The 27,650-nt window shown below is 44.3% G+C and overlaps 1 protein-coding gene across 5 annotated transcripts; it reads right to left on the bottom strand.

The window, feature by feature from the left end:
• Window positions 1-999: 999 nt before the first annotated feature.
• On the bottom strand, window positions 1,000-27,135 carry LOC105684975 (N-acetylgalactosamine kinase). 5 transcript variants are annotated; one of them, XM_048659261.1, is made up of 11 exons: window positions 13,854-14,059; window positions 12,144-12,224; window positions 11,872-12,057; window positions 11,331-11,498; window positions 9,519-9,720; window positions 6,462-6,573; window positions 5,427-5,584; window positions 4,232-4,372; window positions 3,119-3,236; window positions 2,352-2,577; window positions 1,000-1,476 (listed from the first exon to the last, which is right to left on the bottom strand). In XM_048659261.1, exons 2-11 carry the CDS (start codon window positions 12,149-12,151, stop codon window positions 1,311-1,313), a joined length of 1,485 nt encoding a protein of 494 aa, XP_048515218.1. In that variant the 5' UTR covers window positions 12,152-12,224; window positions 13,854-14,059; the 3' UTR covers window positions 1,000-1,310. The 5 variants fall into 5 exon arrangements, with proteins under 5 accessions (XP_048515218.1, XP_048515216.1, XP_048515219.1 ...); XM_048659259.1 differs by lacking the exons at window positions 12,144-12,224; window positions 13,854-14,059 and adding an exon at window positions 27,009-27,135; XM_048659262.1 differs by lacking the exon at window positions 12,144-12,224 and having other exon boundaries at window positions 13,840-14,059.
• Window positions 27,136-27,650: the final 515 nt, after the last annotated feature.

Raw genomic sequence — 27,650 nt, 5'->3', positions numbered from 1 at the left:
TTTTCTTCTCTCTTTGTTTCGTCCCGTTTTAAGAAAAGTTACATCCCCCCCGCTCGGGGGCATAAATTTACCTATATCATAAACATCCAAGTCCGCGCTTCGTCAGCCCGGTTTTCCATCTCAGTCGTTCGGCTCTCTTTCTTAGCTTTGTTAACGATTGTGCGGCCCGCCCTTTGAGGGCAAAAACAGAAACCGCGAGTTTCAGAAGCTCCGGGGGCCACGGGGTCCGCGGTGGTAAAAAGAAAAGGACGGGATTAACGAGAAGTAAAAAAATAAAATAAAAAGGACCGTAGCCCGGATCGTATTTTTGACTCGAATTCCCAACCTTCGATTCTTCAAAGTTTTAACATCTCTTGCCTTTTGACGACATTGAATTTTTTTTTCCACCCTCTCCTCCTTTTTTCTGTCTTTTCGTATACAAGTGTCGTAACCCGAACCAGGTCCTTCGGCACGTCGAAAAGGATTCAAATAATTCTTTTCGTTCGACGAAACGAATGACGTCGTTGCTCCAATAGGGATGCAAGTCCAGCTCGGGAAAACCTTTTAGGACTTCGAGATCGGTGGGCGTTTTTCGTCGTTAATTTACCGGTTGGTTAGATTTTTTTTCCAATTTCTCTCCAAGTAGAAAAGTTACGGGAAAAAAATGAAACCTGAATCGAAGAGAATTGAAAATTACATCGATCGTGATCGCGTTTGCAGATGGATTTGAATCCCGAAAAATTTTCATCCGTGCGGACGATCAACTGCCGAAGACTTTTAGTAAAAAAACATGAAAATTCTCCGGAAGTTTATTAAAATTACTTGCACGGTAATCTCATCATTTATGAACGCGCACTTTCGGTAAACTCGATGGCACACGTACGCAGTTGGTACCTACCTAAGTAGGTGAAATTGTCCCATAAATAAAACAGCGCGGATATTCTTACCTCGGAAATTAGGATCAGCCGGCAGGTGTTTGAACATGACCCGGCTAATTGGGGCAATGAATAACGAAAGAAATCGATCGCCGTCAATAGTTTATTCGTCTGAATGAAAAATGCAATCTCTCAGCGGAGAGCTTAAGGAAAGTCCTTTTGATCCCGTCGGATACTTTCTCCATATTTTAATTTCTCTATCCCATACGCGGACAATGCGAGCGAATTTTCTTTCGTCTCTCCCGCGCAGTCGAAGCTCCTCGCCGGTTCACTCGTGAAGTGGAATTTAGTACGGAGTAAATTAACGGGTAATTAATTGCAATTACGGTCATCACGGCTCGGTACGCAGTCCGTTGACGACCGAGTTGAACTCTCATAGCTGGCCAAACGAATCACCTAAGGGAGGTAGATAGCCGCGCCTTGATTAGGCTCCGTTGGAAACAATAGACCGTTCGCTTCTGTGGGTTCCACGTTTCTGCGTCGATAGAATTTTTCTTTGAGAGCCTCCAGAAATCCGTCGACATTATCGTCGGTAGTCAGAGCGACCGCGCAACCGCCCCACCTGTGAGAAAAATTCCAGGGAGTAGAAAAAAATATAGAGAAACAAATAAGGTATAAAACGAAAAAAATGACGAACAAAAGTTGATGGAAAAAAGTTCAAAGTCTGCCTTATAGCGGTGTAAAAGCAATTATGAAAATTAAGTCCTCCCTTAGGTATAGCTGCAGCTCGACGGACGGACGGACGTCGCCGGCTATATTGCGGAGCGAACGGAAAATTATTCCACCCTCGTAGCTCCGTCAAAATCCAATCAGAAATCGATAAGATAATCGCTTTTCCTACAATCACCTTTAGCAGCCCCTTGTTACCCACCTCCTCCCCTCCCCCCCCCCCCTACGGCTATTTACACCGTCGGATCTTTCCGAAACACCGATGAGTTTTTGAACAAAGAAAATAATTCCGTCGGTATCAGTCTTAATTATTTACTCAGTTTCAAAAACCCCCTCTCGACTCTCTTTTATTGGATTTGGAATCGAAGGAAAGAGGAAGATAAAAAAAAAAACTTCCAATTACGGTTCAACTCCGTTTTATCCGTTGCATCGATCGCGTCGAAATTTCGGTAAATTAGACGGAATAATCGTCCTTTGTACGTTCGACTCTGAAATGTTTTTTTTTTTTTCGTTTTTTCTTTCTCCCTCCAAAAGGATCGTTTTCATCCCCGATTCGCGGTTGATCGTGATCGCAAAAATTATCTTCACCGGTGACCCAGCCGGAGACAATCGTTTCGCGTTGTTTTTGAATACGAACGAAAAAAAAAAAAAAACGGAGAGAGCAAAAAAAGGCCAAAGAAGGGACGAGGGAAAAATGAAAGACGCGAAAAAACGGAAAGAGGAGAGAGGAAAAAGAGAAAAAAAAAAAAAAAGGACGAAGGGTCTCACCCAGCTCCCGTTAGTCTGGCACCGAGAGCTCCGCAATCCATCGCATCTTCAACGACACGATTTAATTCCGGATGACTGCACTCGTACAGTTGATCCAAGCTGACGTGACTCTCTGTCATAAGACGTCCGAGTTGACCGAGTCTCTCGTCCTCCTCCATTTTTTCATCCGACCCCGTTTTACGATCGGCTTCGTTTATTTCACGAAATTTCACCACTCTCGCCGCCTCTGCGTTTAAATAGAATAACGATCACGAGAACGTATCGGGCATAGTTTTTTTATCTTTCTATTTTCAAAAATGACAAACTTAATTCAAAGAAGAGAAATTAAAAAATTATCTTTCGACCCTTTTTTTCCAACGCTGTGAAAGTTTCAGGATTAAACAAATGTAGGTGACAAATAAAATAATCAACGAGTCGACAGCACGCCATGAGAATCATGGTGTTTTCCAACAGGACGTGTGCAGCTCGTCGAGTTCCTCACATGGATTCAGGTGAAAATCGATAAAAAGAAGACCGACAAAAAACAAAAAAAAAAAAAAAAGAAGGATCTCAGCCGGGATGGAAATGGCAGGTAATTTACGACGCTCACGAAAATCATCGTTGAGCGGTAAAAATTGGGAAAACCTGCAGGCCGGACGCTCAATGCAGGTGATGTAATGGTACACGTTTCGTGGTTCGCAGGTATGCGGTAGATTCCTCGACGTGTCACGAGGCTGCGGTGGGTCGAATAAATCCTCATAATCCCCCCCCCCGTAATCAAAGCGTACCTTGAAACACGTGCATGGCCCGTTGTCTGAGCTTGAAGGGTTGAGAATCCTTGAACGATGTAGTCGCAAGAGAAACTTCTCTCAAGTGCTCGAGCTTCGCCCCGAGGATGCTGCATATCTGTCGTCGTGGAATATATTTCAATGTACAACGGATTAAATACGTCTACGAACTTTGAGGGCGAGGGGCGGATAGGTATTTCGCGACGGGGGGCAGGGGCCGGAGGAAGAAGATACCAGCTGAACTCGAACACCTTCGAAATTCATCCACCCCCGGTTAGGGTGAAACTTTTTTTTCTCTTTTTTTTCCCCCATATTGACCGACCACTTTACTCGTGCAATAAAATATACTTGCAGGTTTTTGAAATTCGTTGAGTCTTTTTTTTTTTTTTTCTTTGTACGGGCAATAATTTTTCTGGACAGAAATCAAATCCGAGAGAATGTGGTACAACTTCTAGATAAAGAGTGATTCGTTTTAGATTTAATTTTTCGGTTAAGAAAAAAAAAACTATTAGATTGGAAAAATTTCGAGAGTAATCTGCGTGTAAGCGGTGGATATAAAACATTGAAGATTTTATCATCGCAGGTCAGGGATCTACAAGGACAAAATTCGCAATCGTATAACGATGCGGGTACGCGAGATTGTAGGGGTTGGTAACGAAGATAGTATAGAGATAAGTATAAAGAGCGTAAAAAAAAAAAATCAAAAGAAGCATTATGCAAATGATAAAAATATAAGAGGGTGAGCCGCAGCTCGCGGTGCAAATTGAAATAAGAGCAACGCGTATATAACAGAATATATTTATATATTTTTGAAAGTTAAAAAAGCAAGAACGAAAAGCAAAGAGAAAAAAAAAAAACAGAAAAAAATCGGAGGAGGTGTTACAAAAACCGTAGGAGGTATAATAAATTAAAGTTAAAATTAAAACGGCTAAAAGGAAAATAAATTAAGTGAAACGAGACAGAGGCGAGAGAGAGAGAGAGAGAGAGAGATAGAAAAAAAGTGGGAGAAAGAAGAGGGGAAAAAAAAAAAAACATTTAACAAAAACGGAACGAAAATACGAAATAAAGTGTGAGAAATGTTTGCGCACGCAATACGTGGCAGCACCACCTCACCTCTTCGATGTTGTAAGAATCCTGAAGAAGTTCCCTGTCGACAATGGTCGTCATTTCTTCGAGAGTTTTGTCAAGTTCCACTTGTACGTCGATCAATTTTCTAACTTTCTCCCAAGCGATACCGTATCGTTTCGCTATTATCTGGCGAAAGTTCATCGTTATTCGAATATACGTACAAGTCGAATATCGGTGCGTACGACGCGCGAGAATACCGAGGGTAATAAAGAGAAAAGAAAAATCGAGGGATCGAAAAATCCATCGCCCATATTCGACGGATCTTCTTTTTCCACCCGTCGACGGAAGAAGTCCGCCTCGGAATGTACGCCTTTTTCAGATAATACGTACCCGTGATACGTCCGATCGAATCGCGACTCACCGGGGGGGGGGGTTCGAGTATCTCATTTTACGAGGAAATTAAAATATCAGAAGGTACCGCTTTCCGATATTCTATATAACAACAGCTGCTATATACGACGATATTAAACGACCGCGGTCGTTAAAGGTACGGCGAACGAAAGTTTGCGGTTAAATTTACTGTGTGGTATACGTGTGGGTTATAATACACGTGCGCCCGTAATACACATCGCACAAGTTCGCCCTTATTATCCGTCAATTAAATTCTGACCATTCGAAAACTCGGGAAATCGAAGAGGGTGGAATAACCCCTCCCCCGCAAAAAAAGGAAGACCGCAATGTAAGGAGAGAAAAAAAAAAAAAACCAAAACCAAAAACGAACTGAAATTACGGGGGGGGAAAAAAAATTATAGTAACATTCTTTTCACTGTATGTACATAAAATACCTCCGAATATGGTATGTAAATGGTCGAATAAATTATTTACGCGGTCATGAACTCTCCTCTCCACCTCCACTGATGGGATTTCGCGTTCGCCGAGCAACAAGTGCGGTATGCATTAAATTGTGAAAATCGTTTTTTTTTTTTTTTTGTTTTTTTCCCCCGTTTTTCTTTCCCTCGTTGATTTTCAGCTACGTAATTAATACACGTTCGTCGAGAGAAATCTCGCGGTCAAAAGGGCCAAAAATTTCGAAGCGAACGAAAGAAAAGAAAAAGCGTTGCGATGATTTCGAAAAATTCTAGAGCAATTTTTTGGCTCTCGTCGCGCGAATCGAAGCGGTTGAAATTTCGAAGTTTTCCGTGGGAAAAAAAAGGTGTTTCCTATTTTTTTCGTTCTTTACCTGGGCGGCCATCCGGCACTCGGCAACCCTCAGATTGTAGTCGGAGGTCGACGCCTTGTTGTGACGGGCGAGAGAATGAGCTATTACAAAAACGGCGCTCCTGGGTAAAGTTACGTTGAAAGCTCGCAGGGGATCGAACTCTATGAGTTTCGCGCAACCTGAAACCGATTAAGTAATTTATTACACATCGAAGTATCACAGGGAGGGGGAGGGGGGGCGCGTACGAAGTTTCTTAGCTATCTCAAAAAAAAGAGGAAAAAGAAAAAAAGCGGAGGAGTAACAAAAAATAAAAGCAAACTAGGACCGAATCGCGACATACGCGATAAGGGATGAAAACGGGCTGATTGAATATATGAGATAAGATTTAGCCGGCAATATCCTCGGCAATCCGAACGCGCGTAAATCCCTCCCTCTTTCTCTCTCCGAATATAGAGGGATAAATAAATAAAAAAAAAAAAAGGAGAGAGGAAAAGGGATGAGAGATATTTCGGTGTCGTTAAAAAAGATTTGAGGGTCGTTCTCGGTGGGTTATATAGCGGTGATCATACGCGTAACCCTGGATCAACACAGGCGACAATTTCAGCCCGGCGATAGCGTGTCTCGAAAGGCGCGGGGCAACAGCTTTCTTCCTATAAGCGCGGGCCATAGGCTGCCGGTGCCGCGCGTACGTTGGGTCGCGTCTGACCGCACGGTGACTCTAACCACTTTGTCCGTCTGACTCGACCGCCTCTACTCTACTGCTTCGCTCCGCACGGCCGTGTAGATCTACACTCTATCGCTTTATCAAGATCGTTTTTTTTTTTTTAACGCGAGACCCTCGTTCTCCGATAGCGAGAAGAATCCCGGATCGACGGACGGGGAATAAAGTGAACCGGCGAACCGTGAGAAATCAGGAGGCGAAAAATAAAAATCAGAAAAAAGGGACGTTGTAAAGTATATGAAGGTGTAATCCTTTTGAAGGTGTAATTTTGTTTTTTCTTTCTCCTAACGAAATTTGAATGGAAAATTTGATACTTGGGGAACGAATGATCTGACCTGGTTCCCCGAGGAATGCGATTGCTTGATCCATTCCGCCGCCCTGAGTTCCGATGTACCTTTCCGCCCTGGCGCTGATGGTTCCCATATCCTCTTTGGACCTCTCGTCGCACTGTAAATTGTAGAAAGCAGCAAAAAATAAAAAAAAAAAAAAAATGAAAAAGGGAAAGGATATCCCATGAAACGTGGTAATTAATTATCGGTTAGAAGGGCGTAAGTACGGTTGCGGTGTACGCCCACGTGTATAAATCGTATGATGGACGCGCGTGTTGCGTAAGTGCGTCGGTAGAATTTTAGACACGACGGGGTTTCGTACGTCCCCCGCACGTTTGACTAGATGTCCGGATTAATTAATTCTGTAATTGGACTGAGCGAGCCGAACCCGATCAAAATATCCATCGACCCCCGAAAAGCTCGATTCTCGAGTGCCCACCTACCCACCTACCTACCTACCTACGTACCTACCCACCTTTAACCCGTCGGCCATTACAAATCCCATTTTGGAAGGGTGTCGCTAACTCGTAACGACTTACGAAAAGGAAATTCGTTATTACGCCAAACAAATGCAATTAATCGGGTAAGAACTTTTCCGTTGAAATGAGGAGGAAACCGGCACTAAACGGATAAATAAATTAGATTAAATAGCAGCTTATTATATCACACGCTCTCCGCATCGGCGGTATACGTCCTGTAAAAATACATCGCCGGACGAAAGCTACTTGGAATAATAAAATATTCACGGCTAATTGCATCCTACTGTACCAAAACCCTCGGGACTACGACGGACGGTACGTGTAGATTCTTACGGCAGTAATTAAATTAATTAATTGAGAGAAGGAAAAATAATTTCCAATTAAGATATTCCCTCTTTTTACTACGAGGTAAACTGAGGGGTATCGCGGAAAATAAATAGGTGTACCGATCGAATTGAAAACGTGAAAATACGCTAAATATTCAATTATTGAAGGATAGCGTTCCGTTGTCGGGACAAAATTATCCTTAACGCAAAAATATCCCTGGGACACGAACGTTCTCGGGGACGAAAAATGGATAAAATAAAACTGAGAGAAGTAATTGAAAAAATTTTCTTTCGAAAAGAACACGTTGAGGGTTTGACGAAGATTGGAACTTCCTTGGAAACGGGTCGATCGGATTGTCGTTTCCGACGTTGAATTTTCCGAATTCCATTTTAACACAACTGCAAGGGGTGGCGACGAGGTGAAAATCCGTGAAAAAAAAAAAGTACTCTCCGCTTGCGTGTCGGTATCCGAAATATCCGTATCGCGTGCCGTTGGACGGATGAAAATATTTTTTATTGCACGACAATGTTTATTTCATATTACAAAGTTGGAAATATGATTTTATCCGAACGGTTGAATTTTATCGACCGTAGCGAAAATACGTCGATGTTACCAGGTGTCGAACGTGCGATAAGACCACGACACGTGCGTTTGTCGAATTTTTCTTCCTCCAAATTTTATTTCAAAAAGGACATATATTAATAGAAATTCTGATTTAAAGTTGAAAAATATTCGCAACGTCGCATCCGATCGCGTTCGGGTAGCCGGAACGGCGTCACCTGTTCCCGAATATATTGCCATATAAATTTCACATAATATCTGGCTGAGTTCACGGAATGGCCGGTTTTTTGGTTCGTCGTAAAAGAAGAAAAAAAAAAAAAAAAATGGTGGGGGAATAAAAGAAATTGCATTCGATTCCCAAGAATCAATTTTTTTCGAATCCGGAGTTATCGGATGATTTCGTAAAGTTCGCGGGCAGCGGCTTATCGGAAGCAATTTTCGAAAATCTTAGCGCTTTCGAAAACACGTCATTAAATCATTCGGAAAGCTACATACGTACATACACACACGGTTGATTTCGAAACTGTTGAGAGTCGTTCTAAAATCGGATTAGAGAAGTAGAACTGTACGGGGCGGTATAGATTCAAGTTTTCATGCTGCGGCTTGACGATCCAATTTCAGAAGTGTAGATTTCGAACTCCAAACACAATGTTGCTGTACCGCTCTTAACGTTACCTAACTTTACCTCTGAGGAGAGGGAGAGAGCGAGAGAGAGAGAGAGAGAGGGAGACGTACAGAGTAGGAATTATACGTTGTCGGAAAATTTTCAACGATGCAACCGATCAAAACGCGATAACAAACAAGATCAACCGCGAGGGATCGGTAACTTACGCGAAGTCGAAGTTGAGTCGAATACCACCTTCCTAGTGATTAACGCTCTACTCGCACCGAATTACACTCCACGCGCAATTATTTTTCGTTACATATTCAATTTAAACCAAACAAATTGAGATGAAATCTCGTTGAAAGGGTGTAATAGAAGAAAGAAAAAAAAAATCGATTAACAATCTTCACTTCTGATGGAGTTAATTTTCTTTTCTTTTTCCTTTTTCCTTTTTCCTTTTTTTTTTTACAACACGGTCAATCTCGAGGACGATCTGTCGGACGTCGAGAAGTTTCATCATTCAGAATTGATACAGAGTTATGCGCGGGTTGAGTTGGATCGCGCTTTACCAAATCCTAATACGAGTTCGATGGGTTCTCGATGAGGAGTTGCGGACGTTGCCGCCGCGAGTGGGTCTCTAACTTTGATTGGGGGAGCGAGCCGGAGAAAAAAAAAAATGAAACGAAAAAAAAAGAAAATGGAAAAAAAAACAAAAAAACAAAAAAACTTTCACCGAAATTGGAAGTTGACGAGGCGTTCGGACTCGCGGCCGCAGAATCGTAGATCTTATCCAACCCCAATTGACCCCTGAGAACCCCGCGGGATAGCCTTACCAAAGTTTTCACCCACTTTCCGCGCGCCATGTATACGTATATATGATTACTATATATTTTTTTTTTTTTTTCTTCTTTCCATTCTTTGATTCTCCCGTATTATTTATCGCCGGGTGGCCGTAACACGCACGTTTCGAGAACAATCTTGAAAAGAGCTTTCCTCGCCCTCGAAGGGCGTGGGGGAGGGGGGGGGCGAAGGGGAATAAAAATAGAGAGGAAGTAAAATGAAATCGGTTAGACACACTTAATTTCGACTTACTTCCGATAGGTGCATGGTGGCGAGAACCGCCGCGGAAACGAGAGCACTTGAACTCGATAGTCCCGAACTGGCCGGAACGTTTCCCCAAACGGTTGCCAGTATTCCGGTAGGTTCGGATCCCTCGGGAATCTCGTCGAGTGCTCCCTTTACACCGCACAGAAAGTAGTTGTGCCACGATGGACTCCCGTCGAAGGAACCGCTCCTGCGTGTTATCAGATTCATGGATAAGGTGCGGTGGGTCGTCGAATCGCGCGGTACAAGTTTTTCACCTGCACCTCGCTTCGGAATTCATTCGTTTCGCATCGCCTCTTTATTCAGGACTGGGAATTTTTGGAATATAATAGCGACTGCTGGATTTCGGAAGAATTTTGTCTTGAAAAGTTATCACCGAAGATACGGTTAATTTTCTGTCGGCGTACGAAGCAGTTGTGACGAGTCGACGATTTTCCTTATTGTCGGCGAGAAATTAATACCCGGCAAACTTACGGCGTAACGGTTAGAAATCGAGTATAATTGAAAATCCATCGATCCGTGCGACCATTTCTTGCGTAACGCACAGTAGCGAATTTCAATTCTTGGCTGGGTTCCTCGTACCACGTAACACCCGATAAATTCGTCGTAATGCTAGTCCGAAAAATCCGGCTACGTGAAAAATCAAAAATTCCAAAACTCGTAAAATCGATACATTACCATCCTCGGCGCCTCTATAATAAAAAATGAAGGTTCATTACTTCCGTTTTGCTACGAAGTAATTGACATCACTTTTTTTGTTTTTTAAAAAATCTTTACAAATATTTTTTGCTCCTAGCGAATTTTTTTTCCTTATTCAAAATTCGAGCGTGCAAAAATAATACAATTTCCCCCCCCCCAAGTTTCCAGATTGTGATTAATGGAGAATTTTGTCACGCGGGATCGGTTCGACTTTGGGTCTCCGAGTTGGGGCAGGTTTGAAGTTCGGTTTACCCCAAAATCCTAGCCATGTACCACCGCATCGGTATAACTGCGGTCGTGAGCGTATCTATCGAAAAAGGATAACTCGCGTCGCTTGGGTACCGGAACGACCGGGATTATTCGTCGCTACGGATATCCAAAATAGTTATACGACCCGCTGGATATTGTGGGAGAGTGAGTAATTTTCTTCGCTGCGGATGACGTAGGTATACCGCGGCGGGGGGGGGGGGCTTTTGTTATACGATTATAATTTAAACGCGGTCGCGTCGCGGCTATTTTCCACCGTTAAACGAACCGCCGACTGCCACGAGAACCGGGATTCGTCCTCGCCGGAAAATTGACTGATAAGGATTCTCGTCATCGTCGCGGAAATTCTGCAGACGTTAAAGCAAACGAAACGGTCTTCGCGGTCCCCTCCGCCCTACCCTTTCGATACGCCCGTCGAGAAACGTTTCCAACGTTGAATATCTTCGGGGGGTGGTATAATAAGAGTAACCGGGTGCACAGCGATGTTCCGATTCGCTTGAAGCTGACAACGACCGACGCGAGGCTCAATCCCGAACCTCGCGGTGAGGTCCTCGAAGATCGATATCCGAACCTCGTGTATACTGCAGTAAATTTTCCTCTATTCGTCTTGTAACGGCGTTGCTGTACACAACGGAACCGGTCGGCGCTACCGAATTTCCGGTGAGATTGACAAGGGTAGCGTTAGTCCCACCCTTGTAGGTAGAATTTGTTACGCGTGTTCTTCCGTTTTTGTTCTTTTTGTTATTTTTGTTTTTTGTTTTTGTTTTTCTCAATAGAAGGAAAAGCGTAAGAAAGAGGAGGTAAAAAGTCGAAGGAAGGTGAAAAATTACTCACCGAATTCGATCGAAGTCGGTCTCGTGATCGTGATATTTCGGATCCATATTTGTCAGACGTATTTTATCGTCGTTCGTCGACGAAATTGCCATCAAAATATCCTGTCTTATCGCCATTGGGCACACGGCGTAACCGCAATAGTCGATGTGCTCGCCTATCAGGTTCACCCTGAAAAGATGGAGAGAAAAAATAAAAAAAAAAATCAAAAAAAATCGGTACGATCAGACGCTGGAACCGTAAGAGAAGAATTTCTTTCCACACCGAATGGAAACGTCTTTTTTTCTAAAATAAAAAAAAAAAAAAAAAAACTTCCTCGAGTCTGCAGTCGGCGTTGCGCGGTCGTTGAAACCAACCGCTTTCATAATTTAATAGCTTCCTCGCGCCGAGGCGAACGGAAGTCAATTCGCAGGTAATATTCCAGTAGATATGACAAGGTCTCTTTTTATTTCGCGTTCTTTAGGCGATATCAACGTACATCGTTTTCTTTTGCGATACACTGAATCGTCATTCCTATTTTTTTTTTTTTATTTTGCATACGAACCTTCCGGGCACTCTGACGAAAAACGAGGGCTCCCGATGAAATTTTTCAGCGAAGTAATCGGAAATCGTTTTCAATCTGGCTGCAAGTTTCGGATCTTTCGATGCGGATAGGATCGGGACTCTTTCGACATCCGAAACCCCCGTATCCAATTTCCATCCCCTTCCGTTCGATTCCTTGGACATTTTTCTGCGTGTTCGAATGTAAGTGGCGAATAAATGAACGAACGAATGAATGAATGAAAAAAAAAAAAAAAAAACGAAATACTTTCGTACGTATACATGTACAGTGTAGGAGCTCATTTGTGTCGTCGGGATTCTAATTACTGAATTAATTGTGTTGCAGATAACATGAAACTGGAAACGGAGGAGCGAAACCGAAGGAGTATAATATACAACAAAGAGATCGAATGTTCCTACTCCACGTTTCCCGAGGGAAGAAACCAGACGCGCACATGACCGTATCTATTAATTTAATTAGCCGGTAGGGAAGCGTGAAATGCCGAAGGATACTTTCGTATACAACAAACCGGTGATATTCTTCTCCCCCTTTTTTTCTTTTTCTCACTCACAAAACTACGCTATTTCTATCTCGTTCCATTTTGCGGGGCTGAGAAGATGAAACAGAGAAAAAAAACGAAGGTAAACTTTTTCTCATTTCTGTTTTTTTATCGGCACAAACTAGATGAAAAATATGCTTTTTCGGTGATTAGGAGAAAAAAAAGAATCTTCATTGAACCAAAAAAGAGTGTTCGCGAAGAATGAGAATTAATTCCGAAACTTGTAACGTTTTTTTATTCTGTTATCTTTGGTTTCGATGAGTTGGAAGCGGCCGAAAAATTTCCCCCCCTTGATCGATGATCGGTACAGATCGGTACGGATATAAATATCGACGATAATGCGAATATATGGTTGATAGAATTCTAAGTTGAGCCTTGAATTCGATATACCGCGTCCAGTCGATTCGTTCTTCGTCGGCCCGGACATTCGATACGCGAGAAAGAGAGGATCAAGTAACGATCTTGAGCTGTCGAATGAAATTGTCTTCCTTCTTTTTTTTCCATTATTAACAATAAGTTTAACGTAGAACGAAACGAAACGACGTAATTGCGTCACCGCGAGTAATCGCAACGGTTGAACGTCATCGAGGCGAACGTGAACCTCGTGTAAAATTAGGATGAAAAAAAAAAAGAGAGAAAAAAAAACAACGGGGGAGACGAAATGATACGGACTCGCAAAACACGTTCGACGGAGTTCGAACTGATATACCAGCGAGGTCAAACGGCAATTAAACCTATTAATTTCGCGTTCTCGATTCGGAGCGGGATTGCGGGGGATAATTTCAAACCGCATGTAAAACTAGACGTAGTTCCGCCGCGTGGAGGGAGATAAAATTAATGGAAGCGTCGACCGATAACTCGATCGTACGTTTTCGTCTGTGGCGTACGACGTGACAATTGTTTGACAACTGGATGGAATTGCAATTATTGAAACGTAAACGAAGATTACTTTACACTGCTGGACACCGTGCGATAAGATAAAAGTCGCGCAACGGACGGGAGTGGGTTGAAAACGTTCTTTATCGCCGGCTCGCGCCGCTCGTCTAAAATAAAGAAATTGAAAAAAAATGAAGAAAAAGAGCGACTCGGACGACGTGACTCGATCGAGACTGAAAATTCCCCAAGCTGAGGCGAAAAATTATTCGCAGAAAAAAGATCTTCGACTCGAGGTTTCGGGTACGCGAAATTCCCGCGCATTTCCACCTGGCGCCTATGAAAATTCCTCACTTTATCGAAGGCGAACGTCCGCGACGTCGCGACGGGGACGCGCCGCGCCGGTGGACCGTACCGCGCGTCGGTGTGAGCGTCCACTAAAATGGGTGAGATAGCCGGAGAGTTTGTGGAAATAATAATCTGTTTCGGCGGGTGTGTATCGCGGTGAAAAATTATGCCCGATTAGATTATATTCGTACACGTTGTTAATTACGTTTTAGCTGTTCAACGTGCTTCCGAACGAGCGGCGCGATCGATCGGTTGATTTCTTTTCCTTTATTTTATTTTATTTTTCTTTCTTTTTCTCTCTACTCTTCACAGACCGCACCAGCTGAATTCACAGAGTCAACTGAAGGCACCTTATCGTTCAGCAGATTACAACTGTACTGTACTATATACTCATATGTTCTACATGCGTATGAAAAATCCTTTACTCCACGTGTATAATAGCTATAGGTACATACAAAGAAAACACCCACTAACGCTATACCCGGTACAAGCGGCTGTACGAACTGTACAGTTATCGATCGAAATGTAGAAAAGAAAAAAAAAAATTCAAAAGCCACAGCAGCTGATGCATCTTTTTTGACGACGTTAGCCATCTTTTGGTACACGGAGAAAGTCCGAAAATTATTTCCACGGCGCACGGTACACGCGGTATGTATGCAGATTCTCCGAAAGAAATAAAAAAATTTGATTTTCGAAGTAAAATTAGTTTCCGAGTTTTTTCTGCATTCATTTCTAATAGCGATTTTTTGTTTCGTTCGATCGGTTATCGATGATCAAACGTCGGTAAATTCTAAGCTACCCTTGTTTTCCGCCCTTATCGATTCACGGTATGAATTTGAACGGTGACGTCAGTCGGCAAGGTAGTTGCAGTAGACTCTGAAAATGCAACCGTCGATCAGGAAAAAGTTCATTTCGAATGTTACTGACTTGCGGTAGGTAAAAAAAATATTATTCACCGACGGTCGATATAGCGAAACATAACGCGGTTTCAAAATGTGCTTTTCACTACCACTTCGATATTTTGAGACAATCAATCCACGGTCAATTGATCATCAAGTTTACAGACTGACAGAAAATTGTCTTTCCAGATCGCAGTCAGTCGAAATTGCTCTTTTTTTCAAATTCCAAAGCTGATTAATTTTTACCCAACCTATTTTGTTTGCCTGAAATTTTCCAGTCCCAAAAGATCATCGCGAAATTCATTCTCATCGCAGCTATTAAAATTGCCCTCCGAAATTCCACCCGCAACCAGATTTTGTAAAAAAAAAAGGGCAACAGAATATTCGAAGGCTTCAGTTTTCGGAATTTTCTCAATGCGAGATTCGGTGTATAAGATCGGCAAAGAAAATGCGAATACATCGCTTAACTTTTATTGCAGCATCACGAGGCAGACGTTAGTTCAATTCGCGTTACGTCGTTCATAAATCCAGCAGATTCGCGAGGGAGGGGGAGGGTGGGTGGAGACGGCGTTTTTTTCGCTTCTTCTCTTTCTCTCTGTCTGTTTTTTTTTTTTTTTTCTGCAGAGTGGGAGTTGACGCGGATCGCATAAAGCAGAGCGTACACCCTACCCCTTACAACCCTCTCACGGTTAGTTGGTCGAACGAACGAATGAATGAACGAACGAAGCGTGGAGCTGCCGTAATATCTGGGGCTCTTTGGAAAGTATGGAGCGAGTCGAACAGCTTGAGCCGGGTTTACCAATATATAGGTATATAGGTACGCGGTGCGGACATACCACCCTCCGCCGCGAGTTTTCCTGCCAGATTTCGAGACAGATTTTTTTTTTCGCTGAAACATCGCGCCAGTGATCCGGCATTTTCCAGGCCGCTTGGTTTATCGGCACGCCTGATCCCTCTGTTCGTACCGCAGTGTTACAAGCCCCTGGGCCCCGTGCAATCGATGTTTTAGTCTCTCCTACTTTTCTCTCTTCCTCCGCATCTCTTCGTCCCCCTTCCGAGATTTTTCCTCCCCCCCCCCGTCTCCCTCCGTCGCCGCCACCGCTTCCTTCTCCTTTCACCCCTCCGCTCAAAGGAAACTTTTTCGCCAATCGGACGATCCACACGCGAGCTTTCGATCGCCTCGCGAAAAACGATGAAGAATTATTTTTCTCCTCGACAACGCGAATTATACCAATACACCGTTGGGATTTTTATTTTTCCACGATTCGACGAAAATCGACACAACATCCGCGCGTATTGTTTCAACTTTGTAGGATATACGCGTACGATCGAAAAAAGTTTCACAGAGAAACACGGAGGGATGTAGTATGTATCTTATTTTTTTTTCTTTCACACGTTTTTCGTTCGCCATTTTATTTTATTTATTTTATTTTATTTTATTTTTTTTCCGTTCTCCAGACACGTAGCTTACACGAATCCCGGAGCGATCCACTCTCGGCTCTCCCCCCCGCCCCTCCGCGTGTTGTAACCCGACGGATATTTGACGGATTTTCTATAAAATTTTCAAATCCACTTTTCCAGACAAGTTTCAGCCCCGAAAGCACCCTAACGGTATTGTACGGATAGGAGAAAAAGAAGACTTACGGTCGACGGAAAATAAGAGAGAAACGATCGCCCAAGAAGGATCCTAGAGGGTGTAAAACGTACGGCGATAATTTCAGCGTTCATCGTCTTCCTATAAATTGAGAATAACCGACGCGTGACGATGGGGTAGTTACATACGTCGTATATATAATAAGCGATCGAACTACTCGGCGGCGAAATTTTGTAGTTCCGCCGAGAGTGAATTTATTTTCACCCACCCCACCCACCACCACCCTCACGGTTTCTTATATTTTATTAGTGGCTATATTTCATAGGAGTCAGTTCACCGGAAGTCCCGAGAGTGGTGGCGCAATCCCAAAAGATGTTTGCGCTTCTACGACCGGAAGTTGGTTCAGCGACAAGGGCGAGTGGGGGGGTGGGGGTTGATGAAGGGGGTTCAGGAAACTAGAAGTTGGGTGAAATTGAATTGGTTCCGACCGCAGCGACATATCGACGTCTCTACAGAGAGATAGATATAGACCAGCGGACGCACACACGCACGCACACCCACCCCCCGAAAACGGACGCATAAAATGCTTCGCACGCCCTTTAAATCGCGACCGCAAAACCCCATCGAGTATTGCGACGCGTACGACACCGTTACGTAGGAGACGTGTGTATACGGTACACCCCGCAGAAAACCATTACCGAACGGAAAATGTCGATAAGTTTTCGCTCGGGGGATGGAGGGGGGGAGGGGGGAGGGGGGAGGATGTTACCGAGGACGCAAACAGGGCGCTTTATATCTTTCTCACTGGTAACGATTATATTTTGTCACCGGCGTATTGTATTGTACCGCCGATCGAACAAATTATATTTATTATATGTATATCTGGAGGGGGCGACGGAAGGAAAATTTCTTTACAAAATATGAAAACCAACCCCCCTCTCGCGCGCGGTATCGATAATAACGATGATAACGATAAAAACAATAATAATAATTAAATCCGGGAAGGGGCTGGGGTGGAGGCGAGGATGCGGAGGAGCGTCGGTTCGTACGGCGTCGGTATGGTTTGAATAATATGAATACGAAACCGCTTAAGCGGCGCAATTGTAATTTTCCGCGGTGTAAACAGCTCGGAAAGACAAATAGATCGCGTGCCCCGGGTAGGTATATCTCTCTCTGTATGCCGAGGTGCGGTGTGTGTGCAGTATAAGTGTACAAGGTATACGAGGGAAAGCGGAGCGAAAGCAGGGGGTAGTTTGGCGTCCGAGTATTTCGCGTGAAGATTTCGATATTTCAGCCGCGTTGGCGCGCGACTCGCCTACGCTCTTATTACACGTGAGGAGTCCGCCCCCCGGGGGGGGCTGCGGGTTCGACTCACTTATTGCTGGATACGTTATACCGTAGAGATATACATTGTATATATACTATACGTACGGGAGAGCTGACACTTCGTTTCTTCGCACACGAGGATATTCGCGTACAACATCGGTTTCAGAGAGCGAAAGAGTGAACCGCTCGTTTGCATCCTCGCGAATCGGAGATAACGCTACCTCGCGACAACTCGTACCGCTCACGTCGTGTGAGCGTACAAATAATTGCGTGACGTCATCGCGTGACTTCCGCAAATGCGGCGGGTGCTCGTGTACACGGGATCTAATAAAATGTTCGCCTTTTTTTTTTGTCACAATTTTTTTGTCGTCTTCTTTTTTTTTTTTACATCGGGTAATCGAATCGAATTCGAAAATTTTGACGTCGCGCTCCGAAGTGCGGGTGAAATTTTTTTTCGTGCAAATTTGAATTTCCAAAAAAAAAAAGAAAGAAAGAAAATTTGGAATATCGAATTTCAGTTCACCGCATCGCATGTCGTGGGGCGTTCCTCGTGTTTTACGAGGTCACGACGGGTACGCAGCCGGTGGTTTAAACCGAGCGACGTGAAGTGGTATTAAATCGTTGTAAGCCTTTCTCGACTAATAATTGTTACAAATGTCGAGGCGAGAGATATACATACATACACAATCCGTACGTACAGAGTTTGTCGTTTCGCCGTTGTGCGCGCGACAGCGAAGATTCGCCGGTCAAGAGATCCGCGGTCCGGTGTACGACCGCACACAAATATTCACGGCTTACACCGGTTAAGCTCCGCGCGCTCGCCTCTCTTCCGAGCCCTGCGCCTCGCTCTCCGCATGCGGCGAAAGCTACGGTTTCTAAGGGCGCCGGAATTAGGGGAGTTTCGAGTAAGGGAAAGGGGGACGCGAATAAACCGCGGAACCCCCCGCGATCCGCGGTTTTCGGCCTCGGACACCGAGGCTCCTTAGACTCCGTTCATCCCCTAAACCGGACGACGACGTCCTTCCGGTTTCCTGAACTCGTCACCGCGCCAACGTCCTGCAACCCGATCTCATTCTCCTCTGATTGCGAAAATCATCTTCGGCGAAAAAACCACCCCGTGTGAAAAAAAAAAAAACCACCCTGAGAATCCGAATATTTTTGGAATTTAAGAAACAAACAAAAAAAAAAAAAAAATAGATTTCTACAAAATCATTCCAAGGGTTAATGATTACCTCGCAAGCTCGCTCGGATTTGACCTTGCCCGACCTTCGTTTCCCTCCCTCTCGACTGCACGTCGCTCGATCGTACGACGATTATATTGTTTCTGCACGTTTTAGGGTGGTTTCTCTAAATTTTTTTTTTTTCTTTTCTTTGCCCTCTTCTTTTATTACGGGGAATATTTTTTTCCAGCTGTGTTATAATTCAAACACAGCTATACGCGAGCGTTCACGTACACACAAAAAACTACCCTCTACAATTCGTGGTATTTTTTATGGCTGTCTAGCGGACGCGTTAACGATTCGAGGTATTTAATATCTATGTAGATATGACATCCTGTACATATACTATATGGAGGTATAACATATAATCCCGCAATCACATCGTATATACGATTTTGCGACGGGATTACTCGGTAAATATGTACTTTTACGTATATATATATGTATATAAAATTCGCATACATAAATGTACCACAAAAGCAAAAAAAAAAATCTACATACGTGCATTGGTTATAACGGTGTCCGGCGGCGGACACCCCCCTCGTCTGTGCGGTTATATTTATTTTTTTTTCGCTTTTTTACGACCGCGTTCTACGGGGTGCAAAAGGATTTTTTGTTATCTCTCTCTCGTTTTTTCGTATCTTTTCAACCCCCATTTTGGTCAAAGCTTGCGAAAATAAAGTGGCAGAAAATCATTCGTACACGTAAGGAGCGTCTCGTTTCTATGGAAAAAAAAAAAAATTGTAACAACATCCCTTAGAGCGGGGAAATCTGACAGATGAGATAAGATCGTAGTGTATTTATATGGGATTTAGATTTTCTGGAAACATCACGTTTCCTCGGTACGTTCGCGATCACCCGAAACACGAATATCCCGCTTACATACCGCACCGTAGCCGACGATCGTCAAAGCTGAGGAGCTTTTTCTTTTTTCTCCTCTTTCGATATGTTTGTTTTTTTTTTTTTTTGGGGGTTTTGGGGATTGGTTCCGAAATGAGCGGACGGGGAGAACCGTGAACCGGGGATGAGAGGCAATGGCGGTTCGGCAGGGGTAAAACGGGGAAGCTGGTTGGTGATGCATTGCGCGAACTCCCCGCGAGTCGGGTCACGTGACGTAGCCTTCCCATCCCTTATTTCATCCCTCCGTCCTCCCTCCCCCCTCCCTCCCTCCCTCACTGCTTCCCTTCCTCCCTTCCTCCCCGCGCGGTGTCCTCATTGATCGCTCCCCGGAGGAGCGTCGGACACGCCGCGTGCCGCCACCTCGACTAAATTCTCGCGTATCTCTCCGACGTGTGTATACGTATACGTGTACCTGCGTCTAACGTAAGCTTTTCGCCGATCGCTTTTCTACAGCTTTATTTCTGCCGCGACGTCGCCTCCATGTATCGGCAGATTTTCGTCCCCCCCCCCCCCCTCGTTCCCGCCCCTCGCCTATTTTACGCAGGGGTAGATATCCAGGAGCGAGCGAAGTACGAAGTGAGAAAAATCGTCCGATATCTTTTTCAATAGCAGCAGGATGCGTCCGCGGTAATTCGTCGAATGGAAAATTTTCATACTCCTCAGAAAAAAAAGGCACCACCTCGCGCAATCGCTACCCCGGATTCACGACGACGAAATTTTCCACGACGCTAATTCGTTGCGGAGAAAATTCCGCGGCGGCGACGAACGGGAGAAGTAGTCGGACCCAGTCTGATCAAAGTCGGGCGTTACTACTGGCTATCGAACGACGTGCGCCACGAGTGCGGGGAAACGGATGGAAAAAAGATGGAGAATAATCGAAGCTATTGAAAAGTAAAATGTGAGGGAATACGCTACCCACTCCCGAGTTTATCAGATGTGGTTAATTAACGAAATCGCGCTTTTTATTGGTTCTTTTTTTCAAAGTTCTAATCGTCAACTACGTATACGTACACGTGTTCGCGCGTTACACCAGAAACGGACTTTCATTTCAACGGCTGATTCCGCTCAGTTTTAATTAGTTCGAATACCTCTTCCTCATACAGAATACTATAGAATTAAGTCCTTCTGCATATCGCTATCATTTTTTTTCCACGTCACGATCGTCGTCGATTAATTAATTAATCAATTAATTTCCGACGCAATGTGTTTTTTTTCGTGTTTTTACCTTCGCAACGAACGAGCTTAGAAATTTTCTGAGCGCACGTCGGACTCGGAACGACAATTACGCCGGGTATACAATATTTGCAAGTTTTTGGCAATGAGCCGCGAAATAACGTCACGGGGAATTCGGAATTTCCTGCGGTACCTTTTGTCATGGAAAATATGCGTCGAGTCGGTGTCTTCGAGAATTAAGTAGTTACGAAGCTTTCGGAGGAAGAGGGAGGTAGGTAGGTAGGTGGGACGTAGGACGGGGGCGGAGGGTGGTGTCTAAGCCCTCGTTTCTCTCCTCTTCCCTTCGTTTTATTTTTTTTTTTCTTCTTCTCTCTCTCTCCATTTTTACCTCCTTCCCTTTTCCTCGTCGTTGGTCTCGTTTACGCGCGGCGTCGAGGGGCGCCTCAAGTTCGTGCCAAAACTGGGGGGGCGGGGGGGAGGGCTAGGGGGGGGCTAGGGTGTTCTTTATATCCTTGAGAAAGGAACTCTTTGAGACCGCTAGCGTTCGGTCCGGCTAACGCTTCGGGTTCTCTTATGCTACTTTTCTCAAAGATTATTAAAAAGGGTGAACAAGTCCCGGGGGCGGTTTTAATATATTTTGATTAATAGGATTAGAAACTTTCAAATTTAATACTGCTTCGCCGTTATTAGGCGACTTGCAAAAGTAACGATTATCTCGATGAAAATTTTACCTTTTCAAACCCACCTCCCCCACCCCCCACCCCCCTCACGCCCCCAAAACTTGCGGAGTCTTCAAATAGCCAAACCTCCTTCTACCCCGTAACCCCTCGAACTATCGAATTAACTTTCATTCTGCGATTTCACTGGAATGGAGGATGAAAAAATAATTGATAATTCATTGGAATGATTTTTTTTTTTTTTTCGTCGCACAATAATCCATTAATAAATGTATAGATCGAGGCGTAATCTAAATTGATTTTTCGACGCTATCCTATAATCTAGCGTCTTTCACTGCACCGTGAAATGAAATGAAAAATTGCGATTTAGTTGTTGTTTCTTTTTTTTGTTTTATCAAATTTCGCAGGGATGAAGACAAGAGGTATTTCGAGATGGGAATGCGAAAATTTTCAGTCACACAACCCCGCGCGTGATTCATTTATCAAAAGTTTCGTGTATTTTTTATGCATGGAAATTAATTCAGAAAACGCTTTTGTAATTCCGTAAATTCGTTGTTCGTCAGAAATGCGTGACAGGGGGGGTGGAAGAGGGGGGTGGGCTCGATTCCGCGGGGGTGTAGGTTGCAGTATTATAAGCACACAGACGGTACCGGATGGCGTCGTTCGCGCGGAGTTGAGTCGCACCGAACGAGTGAGAAAAGAGAGATCACTCTCTCTCCCCCGAGAGAGAGAGAGAGAGAGAAAACTGCGTGTCGTTGGGGATGAGAAATTTGGGTGGTTCACAGGGGTGGTTTTCTGGAAGTAACGGGGGGGGGAGGAGGGGGGAGGGGGTGGGGGAGGATACAAGAATAATTGAAGACGAGTTTCCTCCGGTGGGAAGACGTCGCGCGGAGCGAGAGGGAGGGAGGAAGGGAGGTTAGAAAGCTGGGGTTTTCGGGGGGTGTGGGGTGCGGTGGGGTGTGGGGTGGGGGGTGGGGGTGGGTAGCGAGAGGAGGTTGTTGATGGAGGCAGCACCAGATGTTATCTTCCGTCTTTTGGGGTGGCGTCGTCAACTTTTAGACAATGCGAGACTTTTGAGCGAGAGATATCAAACTCTTGTCAACTGTCGCGCGTCTTCCGACGCTCCTTTTCGGAAAGAGTTTATACAGGTTTAACGCTTACACTTACACACGTATCGGCGGAGGCCCGTGTACGAGATTATTAAAATGGAAATTTGTTCGCAAAGTTGTATTTGCCAAATTTCCGAACCGCCGCGTCCCTCCACACCCGGTGAATTTTCTTCCCGCCTTTGTACATACGACGAGTAGATACAACGTACGGAATATCATCGTCGTCGACGGGACAGACGCGCGCGAAATTTATATCACCGCGACGCGAGCCTGCCTGGATTTTTTTATTCGCTCGAAGAATTCGTTCGACGAAAAAAAAAAAACAGAAAAAAAACGGAAAAAAAAAAAACAAGCAAAGTAAGAAGTAAAAATGCAAAGGGAGAAACAATGAAAGCACCGAGCCATTTCGGGCATTTTGGCTGGTGCAAAAGGTACACCACGGCGAAGTGAGCGTCCGGAATTATTTGATCCTGCGATAAGACGACGTTAAAGGCGAAGAAGAAGAAGTGGAAGTAGTGGAAGTAGTGGAAGAAGGCGGACAGCGATTCTCTCGCGAGACGGACGCTGCCCGGGGTACGAGGGAAACAAGCGTTTATTGACGCTATCTCACTCGTAAATTGAATCAAAGAAACGAAATGAGAACGAGGAGGCGAAACAAGGGACGACGGTATACTCGCTGAGAGAATCGCCAGAGAGAGAGAGAGAGAGAGAGAGAGAGAGAGAGAGAAAGAAGGGTGACTGTACCGGCATTCACGGGAGTTAAAATGGGCTTTTAATCAATGTCCTCCTCTCTAACTACAAGCCATGAGATAAACGACCGGAAATGACGCTTTGATAAGAAAATTGCTTAGCCAACTGCCAGTTTATCCGACTGTCGTCTCACAGTTTCGAGAAAATTGGCTCCTCTCTCACACCCCACGTCGCGTTCCTATATTTTTCAACCGTATCTTCCGTACGTACACAATCGCGATTATACAAAGCTCGCTTCACACCAACGACACAAAAAATGGAAGTAAAAAGTTATTCGAATCCGTACCGATCGACTCGATTCTCAGATTCTTTTTTTTTTTTTTTTCTATTTTTTCATCCCACTTCCTGTTCTATGACCCGAGTTTTATGTACCATGCCCGTTAGCATACAAGTAAAACGAAGCGAAGGAAGAAGAAGAAAAAAAGAAAATAAAAAACAACTTGTTACACCGTAAAAATTTACGATCGGCTTCTCGTTTCTTTTTGAATGATCTGCCAATTAATTTACTCGATTCGCAAATTATATGTATATAGAAAATAATTGAGAAAAATTATACTCCCCGTACACTTACGACTATATAATGAGGTGAGTATATGTAAATTCGTGTGTGTGTGTGCGTCGAGTTCGGAACGTGAAAAGAATCGCGAGATGGTTCGTATGCAGGTACGTATAACGTAAAGCCGACTACGAATATACGTGTATATAAACTGCAGGTGCAACAACTGAGAAGTTAATTCTGCGGTAGATATAATAAGGCTTTTATCTATATAATATTGTATACGTAAACGCATATCTATATACCATTACAACCCGCACCTAATTCACATAAGAAACGAGTGCATGCGTATGTATCGTATACGTATTACTTACTATACATTTTATTTTTCGGTCCAATTATTGATGAGTTTCTCGAAATTCTCGTAGAGAAGCGCACACCTGCGCGTACACCTTATTCACACGTACGTACTTCGTCGTTAGCGAGACGTTATTGTATTTTACACAAATCGTATGAAAAAAAAATGAAAAAAATGAAAAAGCAAAAAAAAAATAGAACCGAACAGGTAAAACGAGCGCAGAATGGGTAAAAAGTCGCGTGCACACGACGTACGAAGAGGAAATACATGTAATAACGACGATAAGGATAATGATAATAATAATAACAATAATAATAATAACAACAGCAACAACAACAACAACGAGAGGAGTGGAGTGTATCGCTTACGTCTCTTGCGTTGCAGGTGCTTCATTCCTTATCAGTCGGACGACGGCATGTGCCCCGGCGTCCGTCGGTCGGTCGTTCGGTCGGTCGGCGTCTCGTCGCCGTTGGGTGTTGGCCGTCGTCGTCGTCGTCGTCGTTATAAGAGAGGAGAGTAAGAGAACGCCATTGGTTTTTACCTAAAAAGCGCGTGTTTTCACCTCACGGCCGGGGGAATATAACCGCTGTTACAATCTCACGTGTATTTCACGTATTCGTATACGTGTCGCATGTACACAGAGGCGCGTATACTACACAGAGATGCGACCGACTCAACGCACCTATCTACCTAACTTACTCAGAGATGCGTTAACCGGCAACGGTTGCCGCTTCTGCCTACGTGTAAAACCGACGCCGTGTCCAGTTGACCAACTGACTTCGATAACGAGCTAATGGAAGCTGGTCCTCCTCCTCCTCCTCCTCCTCCTCTTCGTTCCCAACGATCGTCTCGATAAACGAAACTTCACTCGATTACCCATAGCGTTTTCCACTTATGTATATATATATGTGTATATATGTATATATGGGTAATTTTACCTGAGCCAGGAATATAATCACCTCGGTTATACGCCTTCTTTTTTACTGGTTTTTTTTTTATTTCTATTTCTTTCCACTCGTTACCTTTATCTTATTCATCGAGAGAAAGAATAAAATAATTTTCATTTTTTTTAATTTGTTAGTTACTTTTTTTCTACCTCGTACAAGCTGTACTCTCGTGCGATGTGTTGTATTAATTACATCCTCTCTTGGGTTTTATCTTGCGCGCGCGTTGGTTTTAATTGAAAATTTTTATTTTTTCACTAATCGTAAAACAGATTGTAAAATTATTCCGTCATTATATCGGATGTGTCATTTGAAAAAAAAAAATCGAGTAACTTAACCGTAGCGGTGGTGGTACAGGTACGCGGTGAACTCGCTCAGAAGGTGTTCGTCAGCGTTCTCGTAATTTATGTGTTTTTCTCTTAACGCGTTTATTCATTTAACGTTATAGGCTACCGGGTGTCTCGGGCGTAAGTTGGGAAAATAATACAAGCGCCGGTACATCAGAGCTTATAATTTCCCGACGGGGTGGCGTGCGTTGAAGGTGAAATATTAATGTATTCGTAAACCTCGAGTCTGAATATCCTGCAGCGCGTAAAAGAAGCAAAGATGCGGGCCAGTGATAAAGGTAAGGGGGATATTAACATATCGTACAAGGAACAACTTGTTAGGATTGCGTACATTGTTATAAAAACTCCGCGCGAGCGAGCCGCGGCTACCTCATTCCATACTTCACTCGCTCATAGTGGAATAATCATAATTTTCACCTCTCCTTTTTTCTCTCTTTTTTTTTTCTATACCCGCGAAGAATGAAAAAACGACCCGACCGCAGCGAGAGAAACGAAGGAGAAGAGAAAAATTTTCAAATGGATTTACTTAACGAGTGAAATGAAAATAATAAAAAAAGGAGATGAGAAAAAAAAAACAGACAGAGCCGCTAGTTTGTATTTCTTATCCTACTTTCGGACGTTGTGTGTATATGTATACCTACTTTGTCCTCAGTGAATTACATAAATTAAAAAATGGAAGCTTGTAAACGAATATCGTCTGACATGAGTACGTTTTTTTCGGCAAATCAAGAGGTAAAGAAAATTTTCACATACGCCGATTCGTGGGACAGTTTCGCGGCTAGAGACTCGAGAGGATATCGAATACTCGCGACAAGGGGGTGGTATGGGTGGATGTGGAAGAGCGTGACGCTCGGAGGAGGAGGAGGAGGAGGGAGGAGGGAGGAGGAGGACCCGGGGTTCCGCGGTCAAAGCTACATTCCACTTTGGATTTATGCCTCGACCCGATCGCGCACAGTGGGTACCAACCCGCCCGCCGTACGTACGGATCCTCACGGTGTCTTTTACGTACCTTTCGGTAAAAGAAGCGCGAGGAGTAACAACGTCAGCTTGTGTACATATAAGCGAGCGCGCACACACACACGTATGGCGGCAAAAGCGTAGTGAGAGAGGGCTCGGGCAACGGCCGACGGGGTGGTGGTGGTGGTGGTGGTGGTTTAGGTATAACAAATAAATATATCGTGGTATTTTGCGAGGAATTGAGCGGGAGGGTGGGAAGAGGGGGAGGGGGGGAGGGGGGGCGCGCGCGCGTTACCGAGGTCACGCAAAATATGTTCATTCCTTCAACAATTTGATTCCAGAAACAGATAGCATTGTGGCCCCCATCGCGGTTCACGATATTTATAACCGTCGCAAGAAGCAAAACCCTCCGTACGGGGGCCCCTTTTATACGAACTCTCTCACCGCGAGAGCACCGCCGAACAGAGAAACACAACATCGGAGGCAACAGTTTCTGCACTACTACTACTACTACTACTACTACTAGTAGTACTACTACTACTGGTACTCCGTCGCCTTCTTCCTTCGACGCTACGTGTACCTCTCGTAGTTACGGTACCCGGAGACTTACCTCCTGCAGTTCCGGCATCCCGGCCTCCCGGCGCCCCGAGACATATCCAGCGACTCGAGGATGTATCCGAGGCCCGAATCTCTCTAACCCCGTTTATAATCTTCCTCTCGGCTATTTCGCCATCGTCGAAGAGACGCGAGGCCCGTTACCCAGCGGTCTGTCTGTAACACGTGTAATTCATATATTGCGTCGTTATCGTCGATTTCCTGTCGTTGGAGCAACGAGGAAATCTTGGAGAAATTTCCAAGGATTTCTCTACCTGAGATTTCGGAAAATTTCAGGTGATCTGTAGGAATATGAGGGGCGATAGTCCGCAAAAAGAAGTTCAGGATCTCGTTACTCTGAATTCATATGTTGTACACGAGGAGAAATATATAATCGATCGTCGGAGTCCTTCGTTCTCGATTCCGACCACGTAATAACAACTCGCGATCCTCGGTATATCCCGTGTTGCGCACGTTGTTTCCCCAAAGTGGAATAACACTGTGAGGCGGGGGGGGTGGATGAAAACCTTAAAATTTATCCGAATTTCGTTCGGCGGTTCGAGAACTGTGGTATAAAATAGAAAAGTTAAAAATCGAAACGGTTCGTCCGACGGTTACGCAACAACTCGCGCGAGTCTCGGTGTCAAGGTCACCTTGC

Source organism: Athalia rosae, chromosome 8 (assembly GCF_917208135.1).
Source record: "Athalia rosae chromosome 8, iyAthRosa1.1, whole genome shotgun sequence".
NCBI lineage: Eukaryota > Metazoa > Arthropoda > Insecta > Hymenoptera > Athaliidae > Athalia > Athalia rosae.
This window is presented reverse-complemented; position numbering and strand designations above follow the sequence as displayed.